Here is a 10,776-nt window from a genome sequence, read left to right on the forward strand (position 1 = left end):
TCCATGTGGGCTCTGCTCTGTCTCTTTGAAACACCATGCCACACGCCCTGCCCCCGCCCCACAGCCATTATCTTCTGTCTGTGCTGTTCGGAATGAATGCAAACGGCCATTTTGGAAAGCAGTGGAAAATGCCCCAGGGGGGGATGCATGAATCGGAATGGAGCATGGTAGTACATGTCGGGGAGTGCATTAAACAATTAATTAGTTGCGGGAATTGGGGAATTTTAATTGGGGGGACATAAAAGTTACTTGCAATGGAACGAATTGGGTGGATTGATAAAGATTGAATAATGGCCACTTTGCAATCAATACGAAACTTGGTAAATTCTTTTCGAAACTATTGGGAATGTCCAAATAGAGTGAAAACCGCCCTCTGTATCCATTCCACAACGCATATTCATCTACCAAGATCCTTAAATTAGGAGAGAGAAGATGAAAAGTACGCCTCGGACACGCCTCCAATCCAATTTCCCTTCCCTCGTCCAAAAGCAAAGCGGAGAACACATAAAATACAAATGCGCCAACAGCAAATAAAACAAAAGCAACAACAAAGAAGCATGGAAAAAACAGAGGCAAAAAACTGAAACGCAAATTATATGCAAATTTTTATGCGAATAGCCCAGGATTAGACCCAAGTCAGACATCACAGAGAGGGGTAGATGGCCGAGGGAATGGGAATGTGAGTGGGAGTGGGCGAGCGCGGGGAGCAGGCAAGAAGCAAAGTCCAGACACACCTCTCCAACCCCCGTCTGACCAGAGCTGAGCGACCCACGCATCGAATACGTAAACGCCAACAACAAACAAAGTGGGAGAGGCAGCAGAATCGAAGGCACAGTCAGAGACAGAGCCATGGGCAGAGATAGAAGCAGCGGGACCATCAAAGATAGCGGTAGATTGAGAGGCGATAGCAAAAAGGGGATAGAAGCAAAAGCTAAGAGGCTAGCAGAGGCAGAGACTAAAAAGCTCCCTTTTGCATCTGTGATCTGTTTCGGCAAGGTGATGCGTGTTCACAGCAGACGCTCTATCTCTGCTGTCTCATTTTTTGTATCAGTTGGGTTCAGACGTGAGACGGTGAGCGACCATTAAACGTGATGCTCATGGAAACTCGAAGAGCTGGCTTTATCCTTTATTAAGACATCTAGGCAGAAGCAAGGCGAGCACCAGGACCACTCTCAATAACGGAGTCAAAAGCCAAGGCAGAGCAGAACTAATACCATCGGCAGAACTAATAGCAGCGACAGAGCCAGGGAGAAGATTTACAGACAGAGCCCAGAAGCAGAGGTAACGGCATATTCAGACGGTAAATTTCTCCATGGTCCTTTCCTTTACTCCTTCTCCTCCTACGCTCCGTTCCGTTCCGTTCCGCCCCGCTCAGAAATACGCAATTGCAGATGCGACGACGATGATGCTGGCGATTGCGGCAGTTTATTTATAGCAAAGAGCAGCAGCAGCAGTAGCAGCAGAGCCAAAGGCAACAGAAGTGAGTGTGGGAGAACGGACCACCAGCAATCGTGCCAGAGCGGAGAGGGAAAAGGACCACCAGCGGGAGACGGTGATGTTTGTCGCTTTGCAGCTGGGATGAGGGAGACGCCGCTTGGCAACATTTTAATGTAGCCCACGACCATGATGTTCCTCCCGCAACCCCCACTCCAGCTACTACTGCTGCTCCACCCATGAATTTCATCTGCTGGTGGGTGTGGCTCAAGGGTGGGAGGAGAGCCGGGTGCCGCCGTATGGATACCCATGATAGATACACGAGTTCCAGCTTCCAAGCAGCTTGATGCTGCCACGATGATACATAGATAAAGATAAAGAGAAGAGAGAAATGCGACTCGACGTGGCGTGCGATGCATGTTATAATGAAAACCCCTTAAACCAAATAATGTCAGCCCCAAACTCCAACCAGACTCCCTGCTACAGTACTCGCCTGATGGAGTGGAGAGGATAAAGGGGTGTGGGGAGACCTATCGTGGGACATTCATTACACAGCAGATTTCTTCCAGATTTTCGCGCAGAGATAAATTGCTCATCATTTCGCAACGGATTTTGGCTTTTTCCGTCAGACGCCAAGAGAAAATCGGATTTAACCATCTGAAGGTCCCAGAGATGCGGGGCATCTATCTTGTGGACTGAAGGACACGTTTTGTGGTAGGAGAACAAATAAGATTATGATTTGAAGAGGACATTGGCTGAGATTCAGAGGAGATTCGGGAATTAGACGCTGATTAGGGAACGGATACAGAAGTTGTTCAAGATAGAATCGTATCATATCAGAAACATCTTCAGAGGCTGATGACCCACTCAAAACACATCTCTGATTAATCAAAAATTAAATTTCAATTACACAGCTGTCCAATTAACATGATTTATGAAACCGGGAATGTCGCCCCCACGTCTAAGACCCTTTTAAGACTTTGAAACCCGATCAATACCCAATCAACAGGACACTAAGTACCTGCCCCTGGCCCTGCCCCTGCCACCTACCCTAAACCAAAGTTCATTGTGTCATCAGGCACTTAAGTGAGACACAGCGAAAACATAAATTAAATGTCAAAAACATAAATATATTTGGCCCCACACACACACAGAGAGAGAGAGAGAGAGAGAGAGAGAGAACCATCCTGCTCCTTTCCATTTAAAAGCAAGGACCTCCATTCAGTTGTCCTGTCCCCTCCGTTAAAATTTTAACATAAAAGACGGGGGAGTGTACACCGAAATGGCGGTGGCCCAGAGCTTCCGCCAGAAGCTGCCAAAAGGAACCAAAAACCACTGGCAGGGAGCAGGATGTGGCCAGGAGGCGGTGGAAAATAAAATGCCAGCAGTGCGAAAACTTTTAACATGCAAATGCGTTGGCAGCGTGCGGCATGTCTCTTGGTTTTTCCTTCATTGTTTTTCCTCTTTTTCGTTTTTGTTTTCTTTTATTTTAATTTCATTTCGTTTTTAATTTTCAACAATGGAAAGGCTGAAAGTGTAAGAACGTGAGGCAGAACGTGATATTGAAGTTCGTTGAGATAAATGCAACCAGTTATCTGCCACATGGCCACACCCACTGCGGAGCCTCCCCCTGAAGCATGCCCCCACTCGCAGTCGTCAAGGAAAAGTTTTAATTTCAGTTTTCGGGCGACACCAATTTTTAACAGCCAGACGCGCCCCGAGTGCATCTGTCCCTTGGAGTTTCTGTATCTGCATTCTGCGTACTGTATCTGCACTTTGCATTTTAATTGCAAATGGAAACAGTTATCTAAATTGGTCGAAATATTAAAACGACATCGCATCGGACACCGACTTCCCCCATCTAGCAAATGGGCGTGGCCGGGCCAGCACCAGAGACCGACCAGATGCGACACACAAAAAGGCACATTTCGCGGCCGAATTCCAAACTGCGAAATGCGAAACGCGTTACACATTTTTGGCGCAGGGCCAGCACCCAGCACCCAACCAGAAACCAGAAAACAGGAGCATAAAAAAGGAGTCCCCCCCCATTAAGCCTCCTCCCTGCAGTGGCTACGAATGGTGCGCCTGATGCTACCAATTCAAGTCCCAACAGCACTTTTGAATGGCCTTTGAATGTTGCAGGTTTTGTTATCACGTGGAAAAGAAAAGAGTTCTTTTTCCGGCTGGCAAATGAGCTCGTTTAAAGGTGCCCCAGGAAGTAGTTGCAAAGCGCAGATGTTGAATGCAAAACCAAACGAGGGAATTCGTTACGGAAAATCATCTTTAAACAAAAACTCTCTTGTTTAGTCACCAATTCAAAGACGACTTAATATCAAATGTAATCGCTACTTTACAGGATCTTAAAAATACTTTTTAATTAGGCTAATTCAAGAGGAACAAGCTCTTAATTTGAACCATCTTTAAGGCATTTCCCCAGCAATGAACCAATGAATCATTGGCACTAATTCCCCAGTAATCCCCGAGACATAAACCAAGGCAAAACTCTTTCAATTCATTGCCAACTTTGGAGTCTGTCTACGACACTGTCCACCACGCCCTACTATGCCAAAGTTTTTGAGGGAGCAAGTTTAGAAGGGATTAGTGGCAGTCGAAAAGGAGGAGCAGGATGGATGCGTGGAAGCAGAAAAGGATGGGGCTGTATGTAGGATACACACATATACATGAGTGTATCTGCTTTGGCCAATGCAAATCGGTATTTCTGAGCTTCTGGCTGTTTGGGCAATTAGTTAAATTTATTATTTGAGCAGCAAAACCACAGACCGCATGTGCCACACACAAGCACAAGCGGGACAGAGCGTGTGGGGCAAGAGCAAAACAAAGCAGTTGGCATTTGTCTCCTCCGCATGAGGGGATTAATGACAGCGCAACAAACAAGCGACCAAACGACAGTCCGTCCAATCCCCTAAGTTCCTCCTGGCTCCCTCATGCATATGCATGCCGTTCAGATTGCATGTCATTCACATGGTTCCCTGCTTCTCCCTACCATTAACCGCCCCCCCCTTAATGTCCCATACAATGTATGGCCCACCCACTCGTAAATATTTGGCTTTAAGTCAAGGCTTGGCTAATTCGTTTTTATGGAATGTTTAAATTATTATTTATTGCCGCATTTTTTCCAATTTCCATTTGCCATTTACCATTTTCCCCATTCAGTTCTCCCCCGCTCTCAGTCTCTCTCTCGCTTCATGGCTCTATCTTTACCAGAACGGATATGAGGGAAAATGGTTATGCATTCGTCTATAAATTTCGGGGCCCTCATAAATCAAGCCATCGCGAGCGAAACTTCAATTAATGCCCCACTATTGCCATCGATAATTCATTCACTAATTTATCTTTTACAAACAGAAACACAGAATGGCCAACGAACGGAGCGCGCTGAGCGGCGGGAAGAGCAAATGCCATGCCACATTAATTGCAATGCAATTACTTATGGCCTCGCAACATGGTCATAATTATCTGATTGTAGGCGTGGCAGTCATTCATTTGCATCTGCTGCCACCCACTCTCCCACACAGCAGGGGGCTGCGGCAGAGTAAGACATCCATAATTGGTACATTATTCATATGGTAGAGGCTGGAAAGGAAGGTTGTCAAGCAGCGCAGTACTTTTAATCGGAAGACTGTATGTACATGGATTATTAGGGATAAAGAAAGTATTTTTACACATTAATGCTTAAGTGATCATTTACCCATATTTGTAGAGTTAATTTTAACCAATTTTACACAATGAAAAGTTATAAAAGATAAGTTAAAAGGATAGCTCTTGCGAAAAAGCTTATTTAGATCCTTGGAGATCAGGCAAATCTATGAATTTGATAAGAGTATGAGTATTTTTATACACATGTCCATTATTATTATGTTCTTCATAATTTTACGTATAGATTTTGATGTCATTTATATCGAAATAATGATACTAAAGCTGACAAATTAGTCTGATAAGTTACAGTCCTATTATATGATTCGATCTCTATCCTAATAATTCCGACTAGTATTTTTTTTTATCAATAAATATAATTAAGATTCTATTCAGACTCTTCTCAGAGAAAAAGATCCAAGTACAGACAATAGGCTATCTTTGGACTAATGACGATCATCAATCACGATTACCTTTACAGGGTTGAAAATGGTTTCATCTGTGCCAAAATTCTTGCTCATTTTGCAAGCCAATGAATGTTTTGTGTTTTCGCATACTTCTAATTTGGCAACTTATCAAAAATACAGTAAACAATTATCCTGGCGAGAAGCCAAAAGTAAGAGCAGAAATGTAATGGTCCAAATGGAAATAAATCAACATAGGTTGTGGCAGAATATACTCCCAGAAATTCTGATAAAAGTAAAGTAATATTTAAAAATGAATAAAAAAAATAACAGCTACATTAATGGCACACTGTTTAATGGAAATACTAATTAATCTTAAAAATAAGAAACAACACTAAACGGCTCTCGAAGTACGCTATTCTGCAGTCTTATTTAACACAACAAATTTTCTCATCAGCGGCACACAATTTAGGGGGGAGATTACAGCAAATCTTCAGAGTAAATACTCACCCAATCAAATTTCACATTTCGTTGGACATGACGGCGATTTTATTGCCACGACAAGTTCTCGAGTGCATCTGCAGCAGCAGTAGGAGCAGCACAAGCAGCAGTCGTGGGAGCTTCGCACCATCAGCACTATCATCAGCAGCATCTTCCCAGACACCAGGCACTGGGAGCAAGCAGCGTCCCATCATCATCGTAAAACCAACACCAGAGCCTTTGTTTACAACTTAGAAGGTCGTAAAATGGTCGGACCATCATCACAAAACGGCAAGGAAAACGGGAGGAGCACAGTCACAGAGCATCCTTGCCGCCAGATCCCAGACGAATGAACGTCGTCGTCCGCGTGGTGGAGGCGTCCGTCAGGGCAGCCAAAAGTCTTCTGTGTGTTCAATGGCATTCCAGGTTCCAGAGCAGAGCGCGGCACAGCATCCAACAAAAGTGCAAGTCCGAAAGGTAAACCAATGGGTGGCAGTGCGCAGTCGCCAAGACTCAGCTTCCAACACCTCAACCCCATTCCCCCCATGGCCGAATGCATTCGTGTGGACTCCCACACATGGTTCGCATGCTGGAAGGAGCCTTTAGCCAGGACATACTGTTGCCATTTTCCTGTGGGCCTGGGGTGGCCTCCTGTGCAACACGAATTCCACCCCTAAGCCGCTCGGAGAGTCACAGCCTGCGTTCCAATCGACTTTTGTCAGAGCGTCTGCCTCTCTGTCTCTCTCCAGGGGTTGGCTCTTAACCAAGCGACAAAAATCAATAAAACTTACGTCGACGTCCATGATGGTCGGTCGCTCTCCCTCTCTCTCTCTCTCACTCTCTCTGCGTTATGCGAGAGGCAGACAATGAAATGATATTTCTAAGGAAGGAGACGACAACGAGGATGCACGTGTTCTAGCATACCCTGCCGCATGTCCATGTAGTGGCTTGAATGCGTGCGAGCGGGCAGCAACAATACCAATTACAATAAAGACAGACATTTAGTCAGGATTTCATTTAGTAGAGGAGTGGGTCGGGTCGGGATGTGAGCTGGGGCGGCAGGACATGTGCGAAAAAGTCCAGCAGCATGAAAAATATGTGGCCAAATGTAGTATTCCGCAGCCAAGCCAGCCAACGGGTTTCTAATGGAAACAATTAAGTCATTAGCAAGTGTTGATATTAGTGAGCGATGCATGGGGGTACTGGATACGGCACTGGGGCTCTGCTCTGCTGCGACTTGGGGTCTAGTTAAACTAATGTCCTCGGGCGGTAATGGACCAGCCACCCTTGCGGGAGTGATGGGGTGCTGGTTGGGCCCATGCCTCATATGGCGTCCAGGCACACACACATAAAGTAGTTGTTGCTCCTGTCAGTGGCAGTGGCAGACCCTTACAAATGCCTCCACATTTCTCTCAATTACAATGAACAACTTACTTTCGGGTTCACTTTTCATCTCCCGGTGCGTGTCAAGAGGTGAACTGGCTGCCATTTTTTAACCATGATTGAAGAGTTAAATGTTGTGGCACTTTCAGCGGGCTCTGTTAACTTTTTGCTAAATGACTTTTTCTCCACCAGCATAAACTGTCGGGAAAAGTGCTTGGGGTTTTGGCTTTCGGGCGCCGGCCACTTGTGCTCGCATTCAGGTGGGACTTTCTCTCTAGGAGTTTGGGTCTTTATTTTCAAAGCGATTTGATTTAAGGCGAATAAACTTTGCTGGTTAAAGCGGGAACATACTATATCGTATGATTAGGATAAGCATATTTTCAGGTAACTATAAAAACATATTCTCCGAACTCTGAAAGATCTGTTTCATATACTATTTCTTCTACTATTTTGAAGACCCTGCGAATTTTCAAATCCATCTTCTGCTGATCTGTTTCTTCAACCTATAATTCTCATAATTCTGACTCTAGCAATCCAAAATCTTCCATTAAAATATCATTTTAATGAGCATTTACCACAACCCTTCCCACATTTACTCCCTGCAAAAGATTCCACAACATGCCACCATATAGGAAAACGCCGATTAAACTTTATCAAAGAACATTATGTACTTATACTATATGTATGTATGTTTATGGCATTGTATTTGTTGTACATGCAAAAATTCTTAAGGCACAAACAGTCGAACGATTTCATGTGTATCCCAAAAAGTATATATGAATCTGAATGAGAGCTAATTGAATGAATCATTAATAATATAAACAGAGGCCGCATCCGGAGCGATCCGCACAGACGCAGAATTGCCGAAAAAAGTTCATTAAAGTAAAAGTTCAAGTCTTATATGCGTGGGAATGGGCAGCGTCGGGCAGCGAGGGCCCCTACGACAGGGAGGGCACTGGGATGACGGTCTGGAAGAGGTGGAGCCGGGCATCGGCGTGACCCAGCTTGTTGGTGGCATTGCAGTAGTAGTCCCCAAAGTCCTCCTCGGACACGCTCTCAATGCGCAGGACCGATGTCGTCGTCTCAAAGGATGAGGCCGTGTTGGCCACCTCGTGCTGGCGGCTCGACTGCAGTTGGACGCCACTCCGATGCCAGACGACCGTCGGTGCGGGATAACCCTGAACGGAGCACTCCAGTTCCACGCTGTGCGAGAGCATCTGAGCGATCTTGGGACGCTGCACGGCAATCTGTGGCCGGAACTCGACCTCCACGCGAATCAGGCGACGATCGGGCTGACCCTCTCCATTCTGGGCGATGCAGTAGTACCCACCGCGATCCATGCGGTGCACGGTCTTGATGCGGAGAGTGGGCTCGGCCAGAAGATGCCCTCCCGCTGGCATAATGGCATTGTTCTCGCGGGCCCAGGAGATGGTGGGCCTGGGGAAACCATTGGCATGGCACGTCAGCTCCAGATGCTGTCCCTCGGTGACCAGCGTGGTCTTGGGCGTACTCTCCGAAATCACGGGGGGAGTCTTGATCTGCAGATTCAGCTTCTTGGTGATCTTCTCCGAGGTGGAGACCAGCACCTGGCACTCGTACGGACCCATGTCGTTCACCTCGATCTGCTTTATCCGGAAGGTGTAGATGGCATTGCCCGCCTTGGGATCCTCGGTGACGGACACATTGTACCGCTGATCGGGAAGACTGAGCATGTTCCGCATGGAGAGCATGGAGTTGGTGTCCGACTTGGCCCAGCTCACAGACAGTTGGCCCACCTGCTCCACCGTGCAGTTGAACTCGACGCTGTCCCCGACGCTGGCGACCACATCCTTGGTGATGTGACTGATGACGGGGGCGGCACTGGCTGCCGCAGCGAGGCCCACGCAGAGGCACAGGCAGAGCCGTATATTGTTCATGGCTGATTACGAGTAACTGTGCACACACACACACTCTTTCCGTTTATCTTTGCTTTTGGTCGCACGCTTTTACTCTCTTCCTCAATCGCGAGCTCAGTGTTCAATGCGCAACGTTCGGGATTTGAATGAAACGATGGTGCCGACGGCCTGCTTGAGCCCGGCTCAAGTTCGGTTTTCTGCCTGCGCCTCGTCTTCGTTTATGCTGCTGCGCCGACGCTGACAGCGGGAAAGAGCACCGAAAACTGTGCACTGAGAGGCACCAAGACAGCGGAGAGCGCGATCGTTATTAGGTGATTATCTCTGCTCAATGTGCTTGCTGCGTCTTTTCTCTCAGTGCAATTGCCGAAGACAAAGTCAATGACGTTTCGGGTATCTTATCGCCCTTCGACTTGTTTGTTTTTGTACTTAACATATTTATTTCTCTTTCTATCTGTTTGATGTTGTTCTCCTGCTGCTCACTCAATTATCCAATGTATATTTAGCAGCAGGTAAGGTGGTCCGAGCATGTGGGCAGTGGGCAAAGAAAGAAAGATTCATGGAGAGATAGAGAAAGTCTCTTCTAGTGGAGTGTTCCTTGCGCACCTTCCTTGGAATATACCTTGCACTTATCAATGCACTCTCGCTTGCCTTTTCTTTAATTGATTTGTTTTGCTCGATGTTGTTGGACCTTTTCCCCCGATTGCTTCCTCCTCATCCCACACTTCTGACGATAAGAGTGGAGCGGATTGCAGTGTCCGCGCAAGCGAAAGAGCCGCCGCGGGCAAACTGAAATTCAAATTTGTGCCGCCATTCGGCCATAAACCGTTTAGTTTAGGGGTTCTTGGAAATGTGGGAATGTGCGTACACACACACACACGCACGCACACGCATACGCGCACTCAGGGACGAGGAATGATTTATGGCATGGCGCGCCGCCGGGATAACGGCAACAATAGCGAACTTTTCTGGAATAACCTTTCGCCTCTTTGGTTGGAAATGCCGCGCGGTCACGATCCTAACGCTCCCAGACAGCTAGAGAGAGAGGAGAGAGGATGGTCAGGCTCTCTCTTTCTCATGCACGCTGCAGCCAGGGGCGCAAGCGCGAAAACTGGAACAGAAAAGGGGTGGCAGAAAGCTGGACAGGCAGGGGCTGCAGCCTGGCCTGGCCTGCAGTTCAGCCATGCTGGGGACTTTCTCGGGGAAATTTAATGCGGGAATTCCTGAAATTTAAGAATTTAAACGATTTTCGCTTTGAAATTTAGGATTGGAGCAGAGTAAAGTGCAAAGCATCGAAGGAAGCAGAATTTAAGAATGAAATTAATATTAAATGGTTTAAATCTTAAATTTTAAGCACCAAAATCTCTTTGTTTTTACAATAATTTCAGATTAAGGAACTGATTCTAAATAACACGTGGCAGGGCCAGAATTTCCGTATCCGAAAAACCCTCTAGGATTCCCTTTAATTTCCATATTTACCAACAGAAGATATTTCTTGCCTTAACCCAAGTCCCTAATCAACTTGAACC

At 46.5% G+C, this 10,776-nt stretch overlaps 1 protein-coding gene across 1 annotated transcript; it reads right to left on the bottom strand.

Annotated features, from left to right (window-relative positions):
- Nucleotides 1-8,023: 8,023 nt before the first annotated feature.
- LOC117897969 (protein amalgam) lies at nt 8,024-9,412 on the bottom strand. The gene is made up of 2 exons (XM_034807080.1): nt 9,314-9,412; nt 8,024-9,282 (listed from the first exon to the last, which is right to left on the bottom strand). Exon 2 carries the CDS (start codon nt 9,269-9,271, stop codon nt 8,294-8,296), a length of 978 nt encoding a protein of 325 aa, XP_034662971.1. The 5' UTR covers nt 9,272-9,282; nt 9,314-9,412; the 3' UTR covers nt 8,024-8,293.
- Nucleotides 9,413-10,776: the final 1,364 nt, after the last annotated feature.

Source organism: Drosophila subobscura, chromosome O (genome assembly GCF_008121235.1).
Source record: "Drosophila subobscura isolate 14011-0131.10 chromosome O, UCBerk_Dsub_1.0, whole genome shotgun sequence".
Classification (NCBI taxonomy): Eukaryota; Metazoa; Arthropoda; class Insecta; order Diptera; family Drosophilidae; genus Drosophila; species Drosophila subobscura.